Source organism: Callorhinus ursinus, unplaced genomic scaffold, assembly GCF_003265705.2.
Source record: "Callorhinus ursinus isolate GAN/ISIS: 27379988/994484 unplaced genomic scaffold, GSC_fseal_2.0 scaffold2, whole genome shotgun sequence".
NCBI lineage: Eukaryota > Metazoa > Chordata > Mammalia > Carnivora > Otariidae > Callorhinus > Callorhinus ursinus.
In genome coordinates this window covers 10,341,895-10,369,471 of record NW_027397064.1, presented here as the reverse complement: position 1 = coordinate 10,369,471, position 27,577 = coordinate 10,341,895, and the positions used below count along the sequence as shown (strand labels likewise).

General features: G+C 40.0%; 1 protein-coding gene across 5 annotated transcripts in view; it reads left to right on the top strand.

Annotated features, from left to right (window-relative positions):
• Positions 1-27,577, top strand: part of RHBDD1 (rhomboid domain containing 1) — a 116,915-nt gene that overhangs the window by 4,870 nt on the left and 84,468 nt on the right. For 3 of the 5 annotated variants that reach the window (XR_012373970.1, XM_025890629.2, XM_073877847.1), the window contains exons 2-3: positions 20,951-21,459; positions 22,717-22,849. Coding sequence is in view for 4 of the 5 variants with exons in the window: in XM_025890629.2 (XP_025746414.1) it covers positions 21,027-21,459; positions 22,717-22,849 (566 nt within the window). In the remaining variant the exon portion in view is untranslated. Of the gene's footprint in view, positions 1-14,426; positions 14,527-18,238; positions 18,389-20,950; positions 21,460-22,716; positions 22,850-27,577 lie in introns of those variants that run through there. The other 2 variants (XM_073877837.1, XM_025890635.2) reach the window with 2 other exon arrangements.

Sequence of the window (27,577 nt, the reverse complement as noted above, 5' to 3'; positions counted from 1 at the left end):
CCTTTGGGATCTAGATGATAGTCAACTAACAATGTGTGCCTTCAGGTTTGCATGTTGGTGTTATTTTACCATCTAGTTTCTTGGACATTGTTACATGCACATCATAATTATAAAGCAATAAAGTCTAGTTCCATGGGGGGAAAGGCTCATTACTTTATGGAGAGGAAGGGAGATTGGAAAACAAACTTTGGGAGTGTGCTACGTGCTTTCACATAATATGCTATTTCATTTATTCTTCACAATGACTCCAGTAAGTAAGTGGAATTTTTCTCATCTATGCATAAAGAAGCAGAAGCTCAGCAAGATTGATTATATGATTTGCCCAAGGCCACATACTAGTAAACGATGGCATCCATATTTGACCCCAAATCTGGCTTCAGCTCCAGGAATGTTCTTATTATACCAACAGCTGTTTCTGCATGGTGTAAACTTTTTTAAGCATTTTTAATCCAAAGTCACAATATCAGGATAGTTATGAATGAAATTTAATACATATTACAGTGATTTCAACCTTATAAATATATAGGGGAGTGTGTATGTGTCTGTGTAGGGTCTGTGTGTGTTGGCAGCTACTTCTAATTTTGGATTTTTTTTCCCTTGAGGGATTCTCTTGGGCAACACTGAAAGAAACTTTGCTACGTTTTTTTTATGTTACAAATACTAGCAATTTGCAGTCTTGTGGTTGTAATGAATCAGTTTGATTCTAAGTTGGAACCAATGTAGGAATAAATATTGTGCATACTTCCCACGCAGTCCCTTCCTTCCTACCAAAGTATTCAAGATTTACTCATTTCTTTGAAGGTATGTTAATTTTGTATTAATAAGGGACTTTTTGGCTTTCCAGATTTTTAACTTATAGCTATTATGTCCACGAAGTGATGACTTAAATCCTTTTATTTTTGTGAGATTACTCTCCTGCTTTTGATTATGAGTTTCACGGATCATTTCATCTCCTTCTGCATTGCCCATAGGATAATGCCTGCCCAGTATTTTCATTCTTTACCCCACACCCCATACAAAACCTTAAAACTTATTTTTGCTATTGTCTAAACATTCCGTGCACCTTTATATGCATTCCTGTTTTCATTATCACACCATAATGTCTCTGTTTGTATTTCTGCTCTCTAGGCTTCTAGGCTGTGGTTGCCTGAAAAGACAGTACCTCTCCCTTTATAGGCATTCCTATTTATTAAATGAAAGAATACAGACAGTGAGATATAAAATTATCTGCTGAATGCTTTTACTGCTATGGTTTCACATTCATTGATTTTCTTCTCTGCGGCCTATAATTAGAGAAATGTGATGAATTACAGGATGGTGGAACAAAGGGGTAAACCCACAGAAGAGCATGCAGGATAATTCCATGATCTTTCTTAAAGACTATCAGGTTGAAGGAACCTCTTATTCAATTTCTTTCCTTTCCTTTTTTTTTTTTTGTAGGTGAATCTAAATGATTCATTGTCTCAAAGTCTAGTCAGCAGTGTTCACCAAGTGACAACATTTTATTAAATGTAGAGAGTAATCTTATTTTCAATGAAGAACAAAGGCAAGGAGTATGTTTTGAAAATCAATAATTAGATGTATTCTTTTAAAAACAACCTTATATAAACGAAAGACAAATTTTAGACCATTCATTTTTCCTTCTGTGATTACATTTTTCATCCAGTGTCCAAGTTTAGACACTTAGTTTATGGCTTTAAGAGGACTTTGCCTTATTTATGCAGAAGTTGGCTCTTCCACTCCCATCCTTAGCTGGGTGTGCTCTTCTTTTTCTAGTGATAGCATGGCCATAGCAGACTTTGCTACCACTTATATACATACCATGTTTTGGTTCTCCCATGGGCTAGAGTGCTGTACCAGGAGACAATGAGAGTTAGTAATGCTTGAAATGGACTAGGATCTGCTTGCCAGCCCTTTGTAAATGTAGTGGTTTGGGTATCGTTTTGAAAAAAAAGGAAAGTAAGTTAACTGTGGTATCGGGATAGCTTATTCAAGAACAAGAGATTTATTGGAAGTCTATGGATAAGCTCAGAAAATAGACAGAAAACCAAACAACCAAGCCTTGGTAAAGGGTAATAGCTAGGTGAGCTCTCAAGGGTTGGGTAAACTTGGTGGACTTGGACAGTACTTTAAGTTTAAAGCTCTATCCGCTCCAGATGTTGTTGGTCTTAGTGTCTCTGCACAAGTTTTAGATTCCAGGGAGTGAGTTATTATGTCAACTCTGGTCACTGTCACCCTTGAGTCAGTGTGGGAAAGGGCACCTTTGATTGTTGGTCCCTCCCAGAACCATATCCAGTGAGGGTGGGAGGCAGCTTCCTGTTCCTGAAAGAATGAGGTATTGTTGCTGCTGGGCAGGCCGAAACTCCAAGCTGCCCCCACCACCCGGTGATTAGTGGACGTCCTTTGTGCTTTGTGGGAACATGAACAGCATCTCTGAGGTCAGCCATGCTCATCTCCCTCTTGACTAGTCCTTGTGTGGGAGGATTTCAGTCACACACATAATTCACTAACAATTCTTACACAGAGATTAAGTGGGGGGATGGCTATCATTTTTTTCATTGACTGTAGGCAGATAAACGAAGAAATCTGGTGTGGAGCAAAGGTGAGCATGGAATTACTCAAATCCTCCTGAGGGAGTGATGGTGGGTGCTGGCATTGCTGCTCCACGTGTGTCTCTTGGTTAAGGGCCTACGTCTGAATGGCTGTCAGTCGGAGAACTTTAATGAGCCCTCATTACACTAAAACGTGTAGTCTGTGAGAGAAGGAACTGGCTTATGATTGATATTGGAAATCATAAGTGCTGATGGATCAGAATTGGAGTTGACACTAATTCACCTCACCATGGAGCAAAAGTCAAGATTATATACAAAATCCAGTAGTTTCATTTTTCATGTATAAAGATAATCTAATCATTTCTGTTAAGACTGTAACACTTTAAAAAGGTGGAAAAAAATAAAAACTTTGTCATTTGACATATTGAGATTTTTTTAATCCTAAAATGGAGGCTCATTAAATTTTCAAATTATCAGATAGTCTTGACAGAAACTCTGGTTTTAGACTTTATTATAAAATTTATTTTAATTAAAAAATGATTTCTGCTTTCATATACCTTCCACATACCCCATCATATTGTTTTTAAAATGTGTGTATACTTGAATCATATGCAGTTTAAAAATAATGGATCACAGAAAGCCCAGAAAAATGATAATTGGTTACTGAGTTGTAAAAATACTTTAAAGCTATTTAAAATCTTTAATCTTCAGTCTTATTTTAGTTTATTTGTTTACATGGATAAAAGCACTATTATTTCCCAACTTACAATTTTATATATGTAATCTCATTTAATCCTTGCAAAACCAAACGAGCCTGCCTCCTGTCCTTTTGCAGGTGAGAAACTGGCAGTGAAACAAATTTCTAAGGCATATTGTAGAATTTTTAGCAAAGACCATGCCCTTAACTACTGTCCTATACTGCATACGTTAATATTGCTGCCCCCATATTATCTTCTTTACAAAAAGCATTGGGACATTTCTCTTCCCAAAGCCTACGTGTTTATCCTGTTCCCTGACAACTTCTTTTTGTTCGGAAACTGTTCAGATGTGTTGTATTAGCCATCACCTTGAGCTTGTGTTTGCTGTGAATGTTCCTTCATTGCAGCAACATGCCCTGTGAAGCCTTTTGTCTTTTGTGTCTTCTTAGAGTAGCCTGACAGCCTTTCATGTTGAGCTCAGCAAGATTGCTTTTCATTTAACAAAGCTGAGTGTTGCTTTCTAGGTGAAAAATAATTAAATGGCTTTAAAAGATGTATTTGATTAACTGGAAGCTGATGTGTGTAAATTAATTACACCTGTAATGATGTCACAGCCTTGTCTTTGGTTATTAACCAGGTAATTGACCAGAAGTTTGGAAGCTTATTGTAACTGACAGTTAGTGGTTTGACCTTGTATGCTGTCTAGAAGTGAAACATGCACAATGCATGTAAATGCAGTTTTTTTCACTGAGCTGCGTGTATTGTCAGAGCATCTGATCCTGGGTTCTTAGTTTTACTCTTCCCTCTTTGCTGAAATTGGTACATTCAAACTATATATTATACTGATTTCTCTGACGAAAAGCATCTGGCCAAAAACAAATGTGGTCTATGTCCTTGAGTAATTATAATCAGAGATAAACATTGGCACATTAAGGAAATGTGGTCAAGTAAACAACTGCCAAAATTAAAGGAATCTTGATTTTAAATTCCATGTGAAGGAAGGTAAAACAACTTTTGGTAGAGAAGACATAAAGGGGAAAGGTAAGGGCATATTTGATAGGTTGGGACAGAGTTTGTCCTCTCTTACTCTAATTTGCCTGAGAAAGGTCAGGGCACATGGTATTCTAAATCTTTGAGTGATGGGAGCCTCTAGCATCGGTGAGTTTGGTCAGAAGATAGGACTGTAGGAGTGAAACATGGAGTGAAGTGTGGTAATAATGACTGACAAGCAGCAGTTCTTAAGTTAGCCATCCTTCCTCCCATACGCTTTACACTGGTGTTATAGCAGCTCTGCTAGGATGAGACATAGGCATTCCTGAAATCACCATGCTGTGCAAAATCATGCAGTAAAACCACAGAGTTTATGGTGCAGATGGTGGCAGGAACAAAACACTCACGAAACTTTGTCAGTGGTACATTAAAAAAAAAATAACCTAACAAAATGGTAGCACAGTTACACATGTTAAGTGGTTAAGACATACAAAAATACTACAATAAATACGGCACATTTGCTTTCCAAAAATCCTGAACTGTGCTCGTGAAAGTGGTTGTCAGAGGATTGCAACTTGTGAATTATTGTCAAGTGGTAGAATAAGGATTATCTGGAATTGGGAGGCAAGTTGTAGTTGCAGATGTGAATGGGTGTAACTCCTAAAATACTCTCCGAATTTAGGTAGCTGGTAGATGTTTGAGGTGTGTGTGTGCATTTGGTGAATTTCTTTGTAGTTTGCTTCAGCTGGGTGCAGTGTTCTGCTTTCATCTAATGCTTTTTGCAGATGAAATCACACATAATCAAATGGGAAATTTGCATTATGCTTCATTTGTTCCCTGATATATTAATTGCATTTGAACAAATTTGCTTGTTACAAAACAAGCACTATAGCAGAACTGACCAGACTAACTTACATTTCTCTAATACAATTCAAGCATTTTTTAAAGATTTTTTATTTTTTATTTATTCGAGAGAGAGAGAGAGATTGAGAGAGAGCACAAGAGGGGGTAGGGTCAGAGGAAGAAGCAGACTCCCTGCTGAGCAAGGAGCCCGATGCGGGACTCGATCCTGGGACTCCGGGATCATGACCTGAGCCGAAGGCAGTCGTTTAACCAACTGAGCCACCCAGGCGCCCTACAATTCAAGCATTTATGCTAACAGCACATGCATGCTGTTTCTTTTCTTAGAAATATCTTCCCTCCTTTTATCTTTCAAAGCCTGATGCAGGTGAGGAAGCTTCATTAAGGTATTCTCTGAATTGGATTGACTGAACATTTCTATAATTGGCACATATTTGTACATTATTTGCCTATGTCCAAAAAGTGTTGGGTTTAGAAATGACACAAGGAGTGCCTGGGTGGTTCAGTCGGTTAAGCGACTGCCTTCGGCTCAGGTCATGATCCCAGAGTCCTGGGATCGAGTCCCACATTGGGCTCCCCCTTCTCTGTGGGGAGCCTGCTTCTCCCTCTGCCTCTGCCTGCCACTCCCCCTGTTTGTGCTCACTCTTTCTCTCTTTCTGTGTCAAATAAATAAATAAAATCTTTTTAAAAAAAAGAAATGACACAAGACACAAGTAAAGGGGGGATAAACAACCAAATGGCTAAGTGGTTCTTAGCAGAAGAAAGCATATCCATTTATTAGGAGAAATTAAGTTTTGTCTAGCTCTGATGGGATTTTGCACAAGGAATAGTAAGTTTGATTGTATAATGTGAAGTTGATTCCTATGTGGCAGTCTCTTGGGGGAGATCGATGTCAAGGCTTCAAATAATATGAAGGTGCATTTCTACGAGAGTCATTCTTCAAAGGCAAAGTGACATGATGTGACCATGCAGCTTTTGGAGATCTGGTAAAACACAGGGCTGTAAGTTGGGGTAGTGATCCTTTATTCCAGCAATTCTTAAAAGGTAGAAAAGATATTTTTGCTTCTATATGACTTCATTCTCAGATTAAACCTTACTTTGTAGGATAGGATTGTGGGTGTGTGTGAGTGTGTGTGTGTGTGTGTGTGAAAGAATGCCAAGCAGGGTGCATTTCACTGCCCCTCCCCACTGACCCACCTTTCCAGAGGCCTTCCCAGCAAGGTGCCTGGCCCTGGTGGGAGAAAGTCAGAGAAGGCATGGAGGTTTTTGTTCCTCAGCTTCTCTGTTTGTATAGCGTGTATATTCCAAAATGAGAAAAAAATGACATTTGGGTTATTGTTACTTTTTTGTTTTTAACTTGATTCTTAAATTGATTTTTTTGTTGTTTCCATTGGCTCTGACTGTGATAATTAACCAAAAGAGATGGGGTATTTGAATGTTACTTTGTACTACTCTCTTAAATATAGATCTACAAATTGACCTGTATCAAGAAAACAATTAGATTTGATAGAGTAAAAGTTTTCTGTAGTAAGATTTTCTGTGTTTGAAATATTTTCAAAATACATATACATTTTGACATGTTTAGTGGAAGTCACCAACTGCCCTTTCTTGGGAAAGACTATTCTTCAGGCTGAGGTTATGCCCTTCCTAATTTTTTTGGTGGTTACAGTATCATATCTCTTATTAAAAGACAGTGGGGTGACTTCCTGTTTCAGCTCTGACTTTGTCGAGTTTAGAAGTTGTCACCCTGGTCCTCACAACAGGACAAAGTCTGAACAACCTGAAAATCAAGACTTCTTAGATCCATCTGAGAACTGAGGACATAGGCAAACTCACTCCCAAATCTGAAGAGGCTTATATCGAGAATCATAGCCAAATTTGTGTAGGGGAGAAAAAATTTCTGTTCCCTTCTATGCTCCTGGGTTCTCCAGTTGGAGCCCTGTAAACCTGACAAAACACAGAGCAACAAAAGAAAAACAACTTTATTAGCATTTGGGAGTACACAGAGATGAATAACTCAAAGAGATGGTTAGAACTTGGGCTTATATAGCATTTTAACAAAAGAATAGTACTTTTTTGGAGAAGTGACAAGACTAAAAGGACTTTGAGTTTCTATAGGAGGCATATATATGGGGGAACTAATGGAAGATACAGACTAGTTAGTAAAGTTTGTTATGTAGATTCCACAGGTGGCAGATCAAAGTTTGTCCCTAGTGATTAACTTTTGTCCTTCCTAGTAGATAGGGAGGGGAACATCTATAAATTCATGTCCTGCTGTTAGGTAAAGGGGAGGGCAAAGACCTTTGCTTATATCTGCTTCTTCTCAGTTGCCTTCAGGTCAGAAAAAATGTTTATGCCAAATGACATATATTGGTGGCATATTCTGCTACCCTGCGATTAGCTTACCTGGGTATGAGTCCACTGAAGGTGGTAACTAGTAGGACCATTTAAATGGTAATTTCAGTGACTTTCTGGAGCCTAAGTGTAGGCTACTTTGAGAGTTAAAAACACTCAACTTTTCTGCAGAGACAAACCTGACTCATAACTTCATTTGAAGAACAGAGACTCTGGAGCCAGATTTTATTGTAGTTAAAATTTCTGCTCGTCTATAAAATGGGGAAATAATAATAATACCTGTTTAATAAAGTTTAGAGGACTGAATAGGACATGTGAAATAACAAAACTAAGACAATTTAGTAATTAGTTTGGTATCTTTATCCAAAGGAAAACAATCCATGGATTTGGGGGCAGGGGATACAGTACCCAACAAGCAGTGGATCACTCTTCCCTGGGGATTTTGGGCAAGGGAGAATGGTATAGGATATTAGAAGAGGCAATGTGTAAACAGGGTATGGTTGGCTATGGGGTGAGGGATTTCCTTATGAGGCTGGCAGGTCCTGTTTTCTAGAGTAAGATGAGCTACCTAAAACCAAAAATGGAGGATTGGTATTAGTGTTTAGATTTCCTTGACAGTGAGGCCTTTCTTGTAAGTATAGACTGACTACGGTTTAGGTTTGTGATATGGGCTGGGCCATTGGCATGGCCTCCATCTGTGGGTCGGGATCTACGAATTAACTTTATCAGATAATAGCACACATAAGGTTTGAGAGCAGTACTACCAAAGATGAACTAGTAATATGTGTGTGTAATTGTAGCCAGTGATTTGACTTTTCTTTTAGACCTGTATTTTAGAAAACCTATCAATCAGTAGAAAATGAGTATTTCTGTTTTAAGTTATTAAAACAATAGCTAAGATTTAATGAGTGTTTACTGTATGCTTGACATTATTTTAAGCACTTTGATGTTTTCAGTCATTTAATCTTTACAAGAATCCTAGGATCATGTTTAGCTATTGTACTTACAACCCCGTTTTACGTAGCGGGAAGCTGAGGCTTAGTTTAGGTGACTTGCATAAGTTCTCACAGCACTTAATGCTAACGCCAGTCTGTGGGACCAGTTTGGACTCTGGAGCGTGTGCTCTCAATCCCCAAGACACACTGAAAACATGCAGTTTGGAAGAAATGATAATAGGTTCTGGTGACATCCTATTGATAGTGGCAGGCCATCCATTCTGAGAGCAGTGTGGGACATTAGTGCTGTGGTCAGGAAACCTGTCAGTGAGGAGCTTGGATGAGAGCTGGGCTCTGCAACTGAGGAGGAATTGAATGGGTTGGGAGGAATGGGTCGGGGGGGAATGTGTCCTGGGTCAGGGAGTGATGCTAGCAGGGCCCTGCCCATATGCCCTTCATGCATTCTGACAGACTTCTAGCCTCCAAGACCTGCAGTTCTTTGCCTGGGTGTTTTCTCTGGCCCCTGTCACTTGCTTTGCCTGCTGTGGCAAGCCACAAGTGACAGGGAGTTAAGGCAGACCCTCAGCCCTTTGGGTGATAGCACTGGGGCATATCTATACTAGCTCCCAGATTTCCCAGTGAAATTAAGCCCCAGGCACCCATCATGAAGGCTTGCTTGATAATGCACACAGTTTTGGCTGTTTTGCCTTCCCTGTTTTGCTTTCCCATTCCTCTACTAGTTAGTTGCCTCCTAAATAAATTACCATAAATCCCAAGTGTGTCACCTCCAAAGTAAATTACTTGCACAGAGACCCTTGTCTTAGCGTCTGCTTCTTGGTGAAGCCCAAACAATGTATAATAATACCAAAACAAACTGCTGTAATCATCAAGAGTGTGCTAATTAAATCCTCATAGCAACCCCTTTTACAGATGGGGAAACCAAGGCTTGGATTGATGAGCTAATTTGCTTAGGGTAACTAACATAGCTAATAAACAGAACAGCTGGGCGATCTGATCTAATGCAGCCCTTGTAACCACCGCTTTTGCTGAGCAAAGACCTAGAGACTAGCATGACCTGATTGGGAAAGTAGGCACAGAAGAGTAATAGAAAATAAGGTCAAGTACTCAGTGTTTTAAGTTTAATAATTCAGGGGCCCAAGGGGAGGGTCTCTTGTTCTGCCATTACAAAGCTGCACAAAGAGGTTCTTCCTTTTAGTTGTTGCTTGGGTTGGATTTATGAAATCAGAAGGCCCCCACCATATCTAGACTTTGGCACGTTAGTGATTTTCCCAGAGTTAGGAAAGTGCAGGGAGGAACAAGGCCTGACTGCCCTTCTCAAGGGCCACCATCCTGGTCTTGCACATGCATGTGCATGATTCTGGGCAGGTTTATAGCAGAGGGGACCTTTACACTGCCCCCCTTTCCTGATGATCTTATCCCTGGGAAATCCAAGGCAAGGTGACTTAAGAAGCCCTGTGTCTGTGTATGATTTTCTGAGCGGCCCTCCCCAATTCCAGTGAAATTGTTTGAAAGCCATCCAGCAGATGGGCAGCGGTAATGGAGTAGAAGTATCTGTGTGCATAGAAGGACTCCTGCTTACCACAGAATCATCTAGTCAGACTCTTCTGCAAAATCAGGGTAATTCTGTAGAACTATTTTGTGTTTCTCTAAATCTACATCCTTTATCACCCTGTGGGGGTGAAGCACTGTTCCTTCTATCATTATGTGCACGGAATAATCAGAGCAACTTTTGTTTTTTTAAGATTTATTTGTTTTAGAGAGGGGAGGCAGGGAGAGGGAGAGAGAGTCTCAAGCCGACTCTGCTGAGCGTGGAGCCCTACATGACACTTGATCCCATGACCCTGAGATCCCTACCTGAGCCGAAACCAAGAGTTGGGCGCTCAACTGACTGCACCACCCAGGCGCCCCAGAGCAACTTCTTACCTCCTTTGAAACAAAAGACAGTTGTATGCACTTTGTCTTTTTCTTTCTCTGAGCCTAATTCTGCCTTGCCTATGGTAGATGGTCAGTATGTTGTTTGTTGACTGATCGCATAGGTGACCTTGTTAAAATTTAGCCTCTTCCAGGCTGAGAAGGAGTTAAACTTCCTTCTACCAGGCCGAATGGATGGATTTGTCCCCGTGTGTGCATCTCTGTGTCTCTTTCTCCATCTGTATATCAGTCTCCGTGTTTGATGCGTGTGTTTGGGAAGATAGATCAGTCTTATGACTAGACTAATACTTTCTGAGCTTTATGTGCCACAGAGCAGCTTGATGATCCAATTCAGCCTGAAGAAACATTCCAGAGGTTGGTGTTCTTGGACACTCAGAACCCCAAAGCGAGGAGCAGACCTAGGCTGAGTAAAACCAGGACAGCTAGCAGAAGCTGGGGACGGAGTGCTATCTCATCAAGAATAGTTTCTCTGGTTCCTTTTATTTATTTATTTATTTATTTATTTATTTATTTATTTATTTATTTATTTATTATTTATTTAGAAAGATTTTATTTATTTATTTGACAGAGAGACAGTGAGAGAGGGAACACAAGCAGGGGGAGTGGGAGAGGGAGAAGCAGGCTTCCCGCCGAGCAGGGAGCCCGATGCGGGGCTCGATCCCAGGTTCCTGGGATCATGACCTGAGTCGAAGGCAGACGCTTAACCAACTGAGCCACCTCTGGTTCCTTTTAATCTTCACTGTGCTTTTGACCTGAAGTTTTCAGATTGCTGGGGGGAATCCCCAGAATATTGCTCAGCATGACCAAGGCTTTGTCTTTTCCTTTCACTTTGACAAAATCCCTGGTTCCTTGGAATGTATAGTGAATCTTAATTTCCTCTATTCTGTGTAAATAAATTGGCACCCATAGCTCATCTGTTGTTACTGTTCTTGAAACTAATATAAATAAAGCATTTCCTAAATCTGAAGTTCCTTTCCTGAGTCTTTTGCCTTTATGTGAAGCCAGCTCGTTGTTCCCCAAAGCAGAGACTTTTCCACAAGTTTGATGGCATGTGGTCCCATGATAGAGCCAGAGAAGACAATGATCTTGATTCTCTGGTTCCTGGAGGGGCTTGGCCTAGTTCTGCAGCCTCAGCCCAAGTACTACGTCAAGAGTTATTTCTGTGACCAAGATGGCTGAGTCCGATGGGGCAGTGGAGGAGCTCCGGGCTCTGGTAGAAATTGAGGGCAGGACAGAGACCCGGTAACCCATCAGGATAATCCATGATCACCAACACTTTCAGCCCTGAGTGAAGCCTTTTCCCATCCTCAGTCAGTCCCTAGTGAGGTAGAAAAACTTGGTTTTTGTTGTGGTGGTGTTGGTGGCTTTTTGTGTTTTCTTGTTTTATCTTTTACTTCTTCGGCCTTTCTGTCCTCTTTCTTAATGGTGGGGCCGGGATGGAAGCTGATGTGTTCTTTTTAAGCTTGTGTACGTTCTCCTGCACCATATTCCCTCTTAGGTGAAGCTGATAGAACCTTTGCCTTAAGCACTCTGAATCTTACCACTTCCTGAATATTGTTAAGAAGCCACAGGAAAGAACAGATTATCAGGTCCTGACCTGACAGTTTCTTTTGGTGATTCCGTTTATTGCCGTGGGCATGTATTTCTGTGGCTCAGAGTAGATGATTGTATTATTTGAAATCACTTTCCCATATTTAATTGAAACTACTCTTTTCATAGCTACCACCTAGCTCTGCCTCAGTTATTTTTGTGTATACAAAATAAGTTTTATTAAAATATCTGCATGCAGCGGCTCCAGAAATTCTGATGGCTCTAGAATTTCTGTATCTAAGGGTCTCAGAAGCAAAAATCTGGTTGGAAGTGGGGTGCAGGTTTGGGGGCTAGTAACTAGGGGATGCCTTGAAGCTGTGTTTTATAGCAAGCATGCTGTTTTTAATTAGATTTATGTTAATTTAAGGGGGGATGATCATGAAGATTAACTTTCTCCCCCAGTGGACGCTGTCTCCAAATTTCTGAACTATGCAAGTCTTATCCATTTTTTTTTTTCCAATCTTGCTAACATACCCTTCTGCCTCAGCAACTTTCCGGTTTAAGCCCCAGAATTTCTTCACATTGGTTTGTTTTTTAGGGATTTTACTTTAAGATGCGTTTTTCTTCTTTTGAAGTGTTAAAAACATAATTTTCTCCTTATAATAATTTTTTTAAAGAGACATTGTATTTCAATGACCCTCATTGTTGAAAGCAATATCTGACTTAAAATGTATTGCTCTGCCTTATTGCTATTGGTGAGATCTTTTCATAAAAGGAAGCCCTTTGCTAAATGGTTAAGTATTGAAATCTTCACACTTTTATTCACTTTTTCCTCATTATTACTTAAATTAGTTCTAATAAAACTTTACACCATGTAAGTAGCGATTGAACTAAATATTAAACATTGTTTTATTCCCTTTTCATACTTTTAAAAAGTTCTCCCAAACTTGAGGTTACCCTCCAAGAACCGTTTATGTGAAAGAAAAGTAGCTGGCATTTTCAAAATTCCTAGGGTAGTGAGTTAAGTTAAAAAATATTGGTTATGAAGCAGAACTTTGAACTATGTCCTGGCCTGCCTCTAGATCACAGCTTAGAATTTTCAAAGATTTTTATTTAACCACTTGCAGACCTTCGAGGCATTTGTTATATGCTGTGGACGTGCAGACCTTTTAGGATAGCTTCTCACAGTAGTGAGAGAGCACCAGATAAGCAGTTCCACCTGGTGGGAAGGGCTGGATTTGAGTCCTAATAGTCCAGTTCATAAGCACTACCATCTTGGTTTATCTATACGAGAAAAACGGAATTTCTTTCTCTGTCTCATGGTTTCCCGCCAAGACTGCTGAAAGGATTTCTATCAAATTGGGCAGTTGTGTTTGGAATGGGCAGACTTAAAATGCAAGCTATGGGATGTGTGGGAAGTTTGTTTTGGCGACCTCTGGTGATGAGAGCGCCCCAAGCGTGACTGTCCATCTGTGGAGATGGCCACTAACTAAGCACCTTGGACGGAGAAAGCCGAGGGCTGAAGTTTGAACATCCTCAGAAAATCTCAAGGGCAGAAGCTCCACTGAGCTGCTCCTCATATAGGTAGCTCTAAAGAGTATGCTTCAGCACAGGTACTGGGACAGTTAGGTGATTTTCTTTCTTTTTTTTAAAGATTTTATTTATTTGACAGAGACAGAGACAGTGAGAGAGGGAACACAAGCAGGAGGAGTGGGAGAGGGAGAAGCAGGCTTCCCGCAGAGCAGGGAGCCCGATGCGGGGCTCGATCCTAGGACCCTGGGATCATGACCTGAGCTGAAAGCAGACGCTTAACGACTGAGCCACCCAGGCGCCCCAGTTAGGTGATTTTCTTGGCAAGTGCTGGGTAGACCAGCTAGTAGATAACATGGAACTAAGTTTGTGTTCAGACATTTGTGAGAATTATATGAAACAAATTAGATATAAATACTTTGAAAACTATAAATAAATGCGTTAGATATTAATTATTATTGGGGAAGTATGTAAGACTTCAAATCCTAGGCTGAAATGCTTGAAGTTGATCAGGTGATGAGGGTAAAAATTTAATATCCGCTAACACCGGTAGGGTGCTTGTTATGTTTCAGGTATAGTCCTGCATGGATGAGAATTACTAACTCATCAACAACTCTGTGAGGCAAGTCTTATTATTATTTAGTATATATTTTATAAGTGAGGGAACTGAGGCACAGGCTGACTGAGAAGTTGACCAAGATCATACAATTCCAAGCAGTTGAGTCAGAATTTGAATGCAGGCCTTAGGCTTCAGAGTCCCTTCTGTTAACTGTGGCACTCTTCAGTCTTATGATGATCTTACAGAGAATGCCATCATATATGAGAAACAAGATGGATTGGGGGCAGGGGATAATATGATGAGATTGGATTTTCAGCAAGTCTAGTCAGGCATCATATAAGTGGATTGGGGGAAGAGTGTCTAATGATAAGTGACTTTTGGTGCAGTCTGTCACTGCATAGTATATGCCCTTATTAATGGTTTCTTACTTATCTGGAACATTTTCTTACTTATGTTGTTTTAGTGATCTCAAATCCCATCCCCCTCAGAGGTCAAGGATTCTGCCTTGATGCTCATACTCAAGGCAGGCTATTCTAAACAGCAGCTGGGAGTGTCTTATTAAGGTATGCAAAATCTTACATTTGTTTTCATTGGGAGAGATGGTAGATGAGGGAAAAGAGGAAGGAGGAGGTCTTGTGTCTTAAAAACTCTATGTCTGGTAGCTTAAAGTCAAAACGATTTAGCGGGTTGGCATTCAGGAGATAGTCTAATGGTTATATCAAGCCATGTAAGACAATTTCTCATGTGGTTGTAATGATGAAGCATATGACGGTGGAGAACCATTGAATGGGTTCTGAAGTCTCAGAAGCCCTCAAAAGGGAAAAGTGCTTTCAATTCCCAGTTTCTTCTGGAAGACACCAAGTTGTGGATATTTCCGTGAGTAGGAGGCAATTACCGAGAGTGTCACAATGTTCATGACTAGATCCCCATTACCTTCTTAATATAATTTGATTTCTGTTTTCATTTTTTATTCATGAAGTCAGTTTTCATTCACTTGAGTGTTTTCATTTCTTTGGATCTCTCTGCCTTTAATATGAAATAGGAAAACAGAGTCCTACTCTGACTCTTTGACCTTAACGTTATTGTGGTTCATGAAGCCACTTAGATCCAGATGGCTAGAAGAATTTGTCATTTATGTGCAACTTGCCATTAAACAATTATGGTACTCTGACAAAGATTCCACCCAGGACCCCCAGGACTCCCCATTTACTAATCAGCCTAGGTGGATGATGCATTCTGGTAAATTGAACATGGGGTAGTGATGTGAAGCCATACCATTTGCTGTTACACTTAATATTTAAATATTAAGTTTTAAAAGCATAATTTACATGTTACTCATATGACTGTGTATTACATTTAACAACCATATATTGCCTATGAACTACATAAGCTTTTTGAAATTTCATATATTTGAAAAGAGGAAACAAATTACTTTGCAAGTGTTTAGTTAATTATTGTTTTTCTGCTAAATGCAAATATATATTATACTGTACCATTTTCTTATTTTCAAAAATATTTTGGAAATGTACATTTTGTAATTGGGTTCTCTCGGGACCTAAGGAAGCTAATACCTTTCAGGAAAAATAAAAGTATTCTAAGAAGTTTTATTGGAAGAACAAAGAATTTTATTATTTTGTGCCAGACTAAAATGCTCCCATCTATTGGCCCTGTAGTAAGAAGTAAAGAAAACAATCTTGTGTTTGGATTAGAAAAGCCATGAATGATAGGATTCCTGAGAGAGTTAGGAAGTGAGAAGAAATGGTTGAGTCCAGTTCATTCCTAGAGAGAGTTCATTCTTAGAGAAAAAAATGCATTGTGTTTTGTGTATGTTTTGACCAAGTTAATGCGGTATTTACCATGTGCTAATTTGTTGCCCAGCTCTCATAAATTAAAAAGCAGAGGATGCTTTTATATTTAACATAATCTGCTATTTCCATAGCATTTTTGCTTTGTTTGAAGCAATAAAACATACTAATCCTCTCTTTCTTTCAAAATGATTTTACAGTATTTATTGTCAAGTGAGTCGGCCCGAGCCTATGCCCTGGCTAGTGAGGTACACTCACATTCACTCTTAACACGTCCCATCCAGGGGCACAGCAGTGCTGAAATCCTGGCAGGTTAACCACAACAATTTCTTTGTGGTTCCGTCTTTCTTTCTGAAGCTTTCTTTTGACCTGAGCTTGTTAAACTGTTTCTCAGAGAGAGAGAGAGAGTGAGAGAGAGGGATCATGAGCTTGTCTGTATGGTTTTGCATACCTATCAATATGTGTGTTTATATTACATTTTAAGCAATGAAAATTTAGGCGTTTGCTCAATGTCATCAGTCATTAGGAAAGTCTAAGTCAGTACCACTTCACACCTACTCAGCTTGCTTAAATGAAAAAGATGGATAAAAACAAGTAGTGTTAAGGATGTGGAGACATTGGAATCCTCATACACCACTGGAGGGAATACAAAATGATGTCGAAATTTGGAAAAATGGTTTGGCATTTCCTCAAAGAGTTAAACACAGAGTTACCATATGACCCAGCAATTCCACTTCTAGGTATCTAAGAGAACTGAAAACGTGTGCCTACCAAAAAAAATATACATGAATATTCCTAGCAGCATTATCCATTTGAGTCAAGAAGCAGAGACAACCCAAATGTCCATCAACTGGTGAACAGATGAACACTGTTACTATCAGATGCCCCTTTGGGGATATAAGACATTTTAACTGAAAATTGAGACATTTACCACCCTAGTAAATTCTAATGATGAAGTATTTTGTGCTTTGTAAGTAGAATTGAAAATCACTGTAATTAGATTTTTTCCCCTTTTTATAAAACTCCTTTCTCTCCCCCTTGAGACACATTGGTTTCCCAAGTTACGATTTCAGTTTCTTTTGTTTGTTTTAGCCACTTAGTTTTTCTTATTACATACCTGTTTAATTTTTAATTTCTTATTAAAAGTAGATATGGCTATTTTTCCTTTCAATATTTCGAGAAGTCTTCCATTTCTCTCTGTCACAACTTTGATATAGTGCTTTCTAGTGTGTATTACTACATAATTAAAATGCCATTTTTTAATCAAATAGTTCTGGCAAAACAACCTATTAAATACACTTTACATGGATCAGAGGTTTATTTCTGTAAAGTTGAGATAAATGTTATAAACATTCTTCTGGAACTAAAATGTAAATGGAATAGTATGCATAGTGCTATGGGGAAGGTCGCTACAATTGCAGGAAAAATCCTTAGAAGATGAACAGATCGTAGTCTTTTCAGTCAGTCTTATTTATTGTATAATGTGGATATATTTAAAAAATACTCATCTTGAGTCCTTGGGCAAAGAACTTGTAAGCACTGACTATATGCCAGTCATTGTACTAGGCTCTGGGTAATTAGTGGTAATCAAAACAGACAAAGTGATTCTGCCCTTGGCCATTTCTGCTGCAATCCGAGAGCTCCTGTGTTGGGAGCACCTTGTGGAGGGAGCACCATGACTGGGGCAGAGACCAGAGAGGTGGGCAGGGTAGTGGTTGTCACAAATGTGTGGTTATGGTGAAGAGTTTGGACTTGATTCTAACTGTAATGATAAGCTGTCGCAGGCTTACTGCAGGGAAATCCAACTTCAGGTTTACAGGGATTATTCTGGGCGGTGGTGGAAAAATGGTGGGTTGTAGGAGGATAAGCAGAGAATCCAGTTAGGGAGTTTGTTATAAGCCAGGCAAGGTATGATCAGGGCTTAGATTGGAGTAGGGCTCAAGAGCTAGAAAGATGTAGATTGACAGAAACTGGACGGATTAATGAAGTGTGGTGGATGGGGTAGGAGGGTAGGAGGGCGATGGAGGTAGAGGGTGGGTCAAGGATGTTTCCTGCATTTCTGACTTGAACAGCAGGGGAGTGGGAGATTCAGTGTCCTGAGATGCCGAACACAGAGGAGGAACAGAATTGGAAGGGATGGGTCCAGCCTTCAGCTTGAGGCAGGTTGACTGTGAGGGGAAGGATGGGTTTTTGAGCTGGGAAAGTGCAGGGACTAGTGTGCTCTTCCTTGGGCTGTGGTAACTGCTTTATGGTCCGGGTACAAGTTAGAATAAATAAATCACTTCCCAAACCAAACAGGCTGAACTGGTTCTCAGCTTATAGATGAGTTGCTATAACCGATCATGCTTCTGTGGTCTCTCTTACAGCTCAGGAGTCTGAACATTTTTATATATTTGATGAGCAGAATGAAACAACATTCATTTACAGTCCGGGCGGGCTTATCGTGATCTCTTCTCTTTTGTATTCTTAGAACTCTGCCTGCTGGGCCCACAGGGTCAAGTTACAGATTTGATCTTCACGTGGACCACATGGATTTTCTGTTACCTTGTTAGAGGCTGCATCCCTCACTTTGAAGGCTGACTTGATAGCTTATTTGGAAGGAAAGTGGGCCATAGAGTTGGTATGAAACATGCCCATTTATCTCTGCTACTGAACACCCCAGACTTATGTTCTACCCACACTGATACTCTAGTGGCCATTATTTGTAATCGTGGAGCCCAAAATATATTCTGCACTTCTCACATTGGCTATGGTTCTGTCTGCCTTCCCATTAAGTATACATTTGTTGCAAATGTGAACCACATCATTTTATTCATCCTTTGATTTTCTATAGCTGATATTTTTATTTTTTTCAGCAAATAGAAATGGGTAATTTAGGGGCTGAGATTGTAAAGGTTTCCGTTCTTTGCGATACCCCTGCTGTCTGGCATGGAGACCAGCATGTGCTTGGCACTTGATATTTATTAAATAGATGAGTGACCTAGGGAATGGCTAAGTAGACGTTTTATGAGAAGGTGGGGGGTAATTCAGTTTTAGGAAACCAAGAGATCAGACAGGCTGTATTCTTCCTATAAGATTATGCCCTGAAACCTACTGAGAAATCAAGGGTGCAAAATAGAAATTTGGGGATCAAATGACAAAATGAATTTTAGAAACCATGAGAGTAGAATTGCATGAGTGTGTGCTGAAGAGAGCAAGAATAGAGGCAGAAGGAAAAGCAGAGGAAGGGGGATTGCTGGGGGGGGGGGTGGCACTGCAGGAGAGCACAGGGTCCCAGGGAGACAGGGGCCTTCACCAGCTGGAGGTGGTGGTGAGAGGGATGCTCAGGGAAAGGAACCATTGGATTTGGGCAGAAGTCAAGCAACTGCAAAACGAGCCTGGTTGCGGTGTGAAATAATATTGGGGAAGTTCCACTATCTTTTTGTTTATACTACTCATCACTCTTGATTCCCATCGTGGTGGAGGAGAGTCATTTTTCTTAAGCAAAGACCTAATTAGTTTTGATTTTGTGCTGTGCATAGCCTGGCATCATAGGACACTATTTATACTGAGATTGAAGGGTTCATTTTGCGATTTCTTGTAAGCTGATTACTTAATGATCAAGGCCGGATTTTTCCATCGCTCCTATTATAGGTATTGAGGTTTGATATTAAAATTATTTAGGGAATGTTGCAAAAAGTTACAGTAATTGGAGATTTGAAAATCAACTTGAATGTCAATGTGAAAAATATAGACTATTTATCTAAAATAGCCTGGATGCTCTTCAGTTGAAATTTTATTAAGTTCTCTAGTTTCTGAGAATGCTCCGGAGCTATAATAATAAGCCCATAGCAATAAAAAATAAACTTGGATTGTGCTAATAACGGGGGTGTACACAAACACATACATACATTAATGTGTAATTTTTTCTTGGTCATTTCTTAGAATGCATATGGGAAGAGGGTAGGGTGAACCTTTGAGCCTTATTAGGATGCTACCATTTGCAAAGCTTTTCACATAGGTGAGATTACCTTAGAGTATTGAAAAGTGTAGCCACTGTATATTTAGCATCTGCTTCGTTCCAGACGTGTTACAGTAATCCTGGGAAGGAGGTATTATCATTTCTAATTTAAAGTGAAGAAAGTGAAGTTCAGAGAGTTTAAGTAATTTGCCCTAGGTCTCAGAGCTTCTAAGTAGAACTGTACCCATTTTTGTCCCAAAGCTCACATACCTTCCAGTGTCCTGTCTGAATGAGAATCTTTAGGGGATCAGAGTAAGTCACATATTTGGTTGGGAGCCTAAGAAGCTCCACAATAAAAGCCACTAGATGAGAACTTTTTCCAGCATCCTGGCCCTAATCTGCCTCTTGACCCATATCTGCAACTGACATTTTTCTTCTTCCTTCCTGTTACTATGGACAAGGCTGGTTCCCTCTAAGGACTTGATTCTTTTTGTGTATCTTTTGCATCTTTAGTTTGTGTCTCTTTCTTTGCCAGCTTCTTCTCATAAGCATAACCGAGGCCCCCACCAAAGCAAATACCTTCTGTATTGGTTAGTAATTGCTGCATAACGTAGCACTCTAACACTTGGAGAAGCTACAGACTGACTTATTTAGCTCACTGTTCTGTGGGTCAGCAAATTAGGCTGGGCTCTGCCGAACTCACTTTTGTGATGATATAAAGCATCCTAGCAGTTGATAACTGGCGATACAGAGTAGAAGATAGTAAATGCTTACACTTTAAAACCTGCCTGTGGAAGTTTAAAAACTTTGGGGCAGACTGTATTGAATATGTCAAAATTGAATATTTCTTTAAAAAAAATTAAGGGAGTAAAGAATACTGTTCAGTATCTGGAGTAGAAATCATTATTAAATATTTACACACTATCTTTGTAGGGTTTTTATGAGGTTACAAGCTTATTTATAAGGAAGACAGTCTTTTTCATGGCGTATTTGTCAGAGAAAGCATACCCATCCATTAACTGGTCCATTGGGATTTGGGAGAAAATTCCTATTGTAGAATGTAAAATGAGGAAGGATGACAGCCAGCATCCTGATGTTACTCTGGAAGATGCTGAAAAAAAAATGTTTCTGTCAGATGGGAGGTGGTATATATATATAATGTAAGCTCATATTTAAATGAGTATGCCTTATTGGTGTATTAAGTCTTCATTGATAGATTTCCATATGCATTTTATGTTTTAGGTTCAGCTGCCTATATATTTTTCCCGATTCCTAAAACCTGACCACATTTACCCGGCACTGGGTTGATAACCTAACCATGCAGCGGAGATCAAGGGGAATTAACACTGGACTAATTCTGCTACTCTCTCAAATCTTCCATGTTGGGATCAGCAATATTCCACCTGTCACCCTAGCAATTTTGATTCTCAACATCTGGTTCTTTTTGAATCCTCTGAAACCACTGTTTGAGTCCTGCCTTAGCGTGGAGAAGTGTTACCAGCAAAAAGACTGGCAGCGCTTACTGCTTTCTCCCCTTCACCATGCAGATGACTGGCATTTGTATTTCAACATGGCATCCATGCTGTGGAAAGGAATAAATCTAGAAAGAAGACTAGGAAGTAGATGGTTTGCCTACGTCATCGTCACATTCTCCCTACTCACTGGAGTGGTGTACCTGTTCTTGGAATTTGCTCTTGCAGAATTCATGAATGAACCTGGCTTCAGAAGGAACTGTGCTGTAGGTTTCTCAGGTAAGGCAGACACATTTCTAAGGGAGCATGCACGAAGACAGTAAGGGAGGTGTGACTGTTGTCATTTTATGAAACGGGTCCCTGTTTGGGTAGCGGACTGAATTCTGAGTGGCTAAGGATCCCTGGGGCTTGGATTTTGGAGAAAAGGATGATTGGAGCAGAGGAGGGACATAGATCTTGCTATTCTATTTTAACGCCGCATCATTCACTCTTGGACAGTTTGGACCAGGGTCTACTCCAAGGTAGTTTTGGAGGAGATAGAGTTCTAGAAATATACACTGGCTCCTTCATGTTGGAAAGACCTGCTGGTGTATCTGTGATAAGGAATTCTCTAAAACGATGAGTATGCCTCTCAGTAACTGCATTAAAATACATGTATGGCACCTTACCATGGCATGCTCACTATGTTTCCAGGGACCGTGATAGTCACTCTGCCTGTATCTCGGAGGACGGAAATGGCCATCAGGGCCAAAATGAAGTAGTCCAAGAGTTAGAATGTGAAGGGCAGGAGGGAAATAGCGCTGGAACAGAAGGAAATCTAACTCTTCCCTCTACTTTCCCTGCCATCTGGCCCCTTTCCCTTTAAGATACATCCTCATGCAGCCAGTTGTGGGAGAAGAAAGGAAACATGCCCTGCCCTCAACATGTCTTTGCATAGAGGTTAGAAAAATACACATTACTGCTATTTTTTTTCATGGAGTTAAAAATCACAATGCATAGGGGCACCTGGGTGGCTCAGTCGTTAAGCGTCTGCCTTCAGCTCAGGTCGTGAGCCCAGGGTCCTGGGATCGAGCCTCACATCGGGCTCCCTGCTCGGCGGGAAGCCTGCTTCTCCCTCTCCCACTCCCCCTGCTTGTGTTCCCTCTCTCACTGTGTCTCTCTCTCTGTCAAATAAATAAATAAAATCTTTAAAAACAAAATCACATAGCAAAAAGTTAACGATGCTGATATGAACAGTTAAATGGCATTTAGTACCATTTCAGGTGTTTTATTCCCATTTTACGTGTTGTATATTTTCTAGCATACTGAAAGTCAGTATGAACTTCTGTGTTAAGAAACATCAAAAGAACGATTACCTTGAACATATTTGTCTTTTTACCAAAAGCCGGGTTGACTTGTAAAGAAGAGAGTGTTTCAAAACAAGAAGTGGTATATAGTCAAATAATCATTTTCACTTTCAGTTAGTTTTCTTTGTTAAGTTTGGATTATCTTCACATTTGGATTGTTGATATCTGTATGCTCTTTATTTTCTTCTAGGAGTTTTGTTTGCTTTGAAAGTTCTTAACAACCATTATTGCCCTGGAGGCTTTGCCAACATTTTGGGCTTTCCTGTACCCAACAGATTTGCTTGTTGGGCAGAACTTGTGGCTATTCATTTCATCTCACCAGGGTAAGTGTTTACTCCCAGAGAATACAAATGAAGAACCTGATGTTCCATGGAGAAAGAATTGCAATAATAATGAGGTAACCAGTTGGTTTGGTTTGTTTTTTTTTTTTTTGCAGTGAAGTTTATTCTTTAAGGATGGCACTGAGCTTACTCGTTTTAATGTCATTCCTGAGTTTGAATCCTGTCAACTACTGAGCCCTGTGATTTTGGTCACTGTGCCTTATCTGAGGTTCAGTGTCCTCACCCTTTAGGAATAAGAGAACCCAATATACAGATTGGAGGATCTGTATCAATGAGACTACCTATTCATGAATTCTAATAAAGTAATGCAGAGAGGCACATAGAAACCACATAATCATAAAGATAAAAAATCACAAGACATGTTGGTCCAGTGCTTTTAAGCCATCTCAGTTGTGGGGTGTCTTGGTGATAGAACTCTTTAAACAAAAGACTTGACTCACAACCTCAGTATGTAAAATGGATCAGTGATGAACTCTTTAAGGTTGAGAACAAGCATGGGGCTCCATTCCCTTTGCCTTACCCCCTGTGTTGCTGGGGTTGCCTTAGAGGCAACCCCAGGGATCCAAGCAGTACAGTGGGAGAACCACTGATTTAGGTGAATCCCTTCCTTTTCAGATGAGGACAAGAAAAGTCGTGAGGTTAAGGTACTTTTCAAAACAGCTCCTGGTAGACACTGGCATAGTAAGGATGCAGACCTCCTGACTCCTGGTCTGGTGCTCCTGGCTGGGGTGCTATGCTTTCCCACTTTGGTTCCTTTCTCTGCTTTTGTTTAGAAAAAGGAGTGTGAATTGTGCTTTTCTCCCACCTCCCATCAGTTTCCCTTCTCTTAGTCTGTATAGGCTACTGGAAGCACATGGTTTTTTGTTTATTTTTACTATAAGGACTAGATACTCTTTGGAGAAGGGGGAAATTCAGGAAGATTCAGGAAGAAGTAAGGAGGTGTGTTTTGTTTTGTTATGTTTTGTTTGGCCACTTTTCAGACAGCAGTTTTATTTTGCTTTTGGTTCATGTGCGTGTGTTGGGTGTTGGGCTCTATTTGAGAATTTTCTCTTTGCGCCGTGCCTCAGCCCAATAACCTCCAGAGAGAGTCCCTTCTCTAATGCTGACTTCCCATCATGGGCAGCCATTGGCAGCTGGTCTGCAAAAGGCAGGGATGTGACTACTGAGCACCACTCATTTGCAACTGTATTGTTACCTTGTGACAGTTCCACGGAGAAAGCCTAACAAAATCTTCAAAGTTTTCTTTGAAAAAGGGCCCAGTAATGTCTGTCCCTTGTCTGAACAGGCCTCTCTATACCTTGTCACTCACAGTTCCCTGACTTGCTTGACGTGACTTGGTTCTCTGTGTAGATGCGAGACTCTTGTTTGTGACCGCAACACCCAACATTCATATTGAAATCACTCCCTCTGATACTTGAACTTTTATTCCACGATGAGTCCGTTTGAATAGCTGTGCCTTTAATATTCTCATGCAACCATTTCTGAAGACTCTCAATCATCATGCACTTTATTTTTTTTAGGGTTTCCCCCCCCTTCCCCTGGAAAAGGCATGGTTGCATTTTTATGTAATATGCTTATTCTGCATGGAGGGACCTGATATCCTGAGCCTGGGAATTACATGGAATTTCTTATCTTTGAAGTTTGAAAGAATAAATCTTTTTTGGTGTTTTAAGATTTGACTACTTTGAATGATAAACTTCTGATACCCAAGCATCTGCTTCTGCCTGCATCTACATAAAGACCAAGCTAAACACTGGTCCAAGAAACTAAGAAGTGAGTGCTTCTTTGAGATGGATCTTGGAAGAATGGGAGAGACCGGGGCTCTCTGCCCTGCATTGTTGTTCTCCTGCTGGTTGTCAATTAGAATTTGCACTGGGAAAACACTGTAAATCTTTAGAACAAAGCCCGCTTTATTGTCAGGCTTAATGAGCTGCCCTCTGGGGAGAAAAAAAAAACCTGCCAAGCAAACATTTGGTGGACCTCTGTGTCTTATGAAAGCCACGGAATTAGTAATTTCCCCCAGTTACAGCGTCTTATGGAGGCAAGCCACTCCAAACAGCTGGCCGTTAGGCACTGTGAGGGGCTGGACTTGACCAGCAGAGTGAAGGAATCACACTCATATATGGTGCTTTCGCTTTTCACAGCCCTTGTTTGTACCTTGTTTTCAGTGATTGCTGTGCCTCACATGGTCCTTTCATTCCCTGGCGTGTCCTTAGACCCTGCTGGGGAGGGGACTGTGTTTGAAGAAGTGTCCCTGCCCCTGAGGCGGCCCAGCAGGGAAGTGTGCAGGCCCCTTCAGGAGGCTCTTGGTCCTTCCCACCTCCTCCCCCTCCTGTTGATGGAAGAAAGGGGGTCTGATGCCAAGTGTTGCCTCCAACCTCTGCAGTTTCTCATATGAACCCAAGGCTATTTAGTCCCAAACTGAAGCTCAGAGAAATGGGTGTTGCCCACCATGAGACAACCAACCCCTCAGTGACCGTGCTACAGGACAGTGGTCACCTGTGAAAGATAATGGGCCCGCCTGCTAGCCTTGGGACCTTGGGGGACTCCTGCAGCCTCTCTGAGCCTTATTTTCCTCCTCTGCCCATTGGGAATATTACTTGCTTTCCCTACTTCCTACGTCTGATTTAAGGAGTCCAAAAGGCGGTCTCAGTGAAGGTGTTTATAAGTTATAAAGTACTTCACTCATCATCTTTATTATGAGATAAGTCACTGGGAGTGTGTAGTGTCCCTGAAATGAATCCCACTTCTTTTCATTCCTAAAATCAATAAAGTAAGTCAAACAATTTTGTCTGCTTCAATTCTGTCTCTCCCCTGCCCCCTTGTTCCTGCTTGACTTTTCCGCCCAGAATGGCAGTTAGCAGTCTAAAAATTCCCTTGGGCTACTCGTAAACACAAGTTAAGCAGGCCTTGGCTGCATTTGGACCCTAGGAGATTCTTTCATATAATACGGCTGTTCTGAAAACATTAGCCCCTGGGCTTCGGTACTGCTTCACTGCTAATGTTTGATGGGAGGGATTACTCTGACTCTATCTTCTTGGTTAGGTTGACCAAGTGAGAAGAAAATAGATTTAATACATTTTTTACTTATTTCAGTTTTTTAATTGTAAGAATTTTCAAACGTAAAGAAAAGTTGCTAAACCATTTGAAAGTAAGTTGCAAACATCAGGCTGACTTCACCCCTAAGAACTTCCAGCGTGTGTCTCCTAAAAATGTATTGCTTTATATGAACACATTGCTGTTGTCATATTGAAGAAAATTAACAGGAGTTCCCCCAGTGTTGTTTAGTAATAGTTTAGATTTAAAATTCCCCATTTTTCAAATGTCTTTTGTAACTGTGCTTTTTTTGGGGGGGGGTAAAGATGTAAGAGGACTAGGGTATGGTTAAAGTTTACACATTTGATTATATTTTTTTGTTCCCTTTTACTCTAAGGCAGTCCTTCTACCTTTTTATTTTCCAATGACATTGAGAAATAACTCATGGAAAAGTTGTGAAGAGACTAGATTTTGTAGAATGTTCCAACTTCTAGATTTCTTGTTTACTTGTAGGGTTACTTAACTCCTACAAAGGTTTACTTACATTCAGATTAAACTGGGTTGTTGGCAAGAATACTTCATAGGGGTGATGCCATAAGGCTACCCAATACCATATTGCATCATGACAGGAAGGACATAATGCCTGATTGTCCCTCTGTTAGGAATTCTAAGTTTGATCAATTAGGATAGTCTCCGTTGTGAGGATACAACTATCCCTTTGCAATTTGGAAAGTAATCTGTGGGGTGATAATTGGACATCATGCAGATAGCTTGTTAATAACCTTCTACCTTTTCAGTATATCCCAGGGGGAGCTATGAAGAATGATTTTCTAAATCTATCATTCCTTCTACATTTATTAGGTGGGGTTAATCCAGGGTTAGAGGTTAAGACCCAGAGGCAAGGGATTGAGGAAGATGAGTGTTCTGTCAGGGAAAGATCTGATTTTGGTAGGCTTGAAGCTATTCAGTTTTGTGGGTTCTTTTTAAGAAGAAAAAAATACAAAATTGGAAACAAAAGTAAGAATTTTAAATGACAATACAAAGCACAACAATTTATAAATTTTAAAGAGCTAACAAATACTATAAACATTATAAAATCCGTAAAAGTAATATAATATTCTATTAACTCCCTGGCAGTCCTTTATAATATTTTCCCCCCAGGTTTGGCTGAGTGCTTTTGATCTCTTCTTCATCTGACAGTAATTTGGCAATAACATTTCTGTAGAGAGAATAGCATGGTGTATCAAAATTAATTTTTTATCGAAAGTTTAGGAGAAATTTTACAGCTTATGTAAATTTTTAGCATTGTTTTCTGATTTAGAAAAAAATCTCCATCAAAGTGTTTTTACATAGAAACTGTAAAATTTCAGGGCTTTTCAAGATTATTTGTGCAGTGACCACTATCTAGTGTACTTTGAATGATTTGAGTATTGTCCCTGATCTTCAGTGGCATGGTAGGAGATTCACTTTTTCTTCACTGATACTAATACTTTGTGCCAAATCAACAAGAAATTTAAATATTAAAGCTCTTCATTAATTGGATTACCAGAACTCTAAGAGCCTATTTATTCCTTCAGTTTACAGCTTTTGATTTGATTTGAAAATATTTTTGAGAGCTACAAACACAGAAATTCCAATAAAGTTGATTTTGCATGATTCTCAAAAAAGAAACAG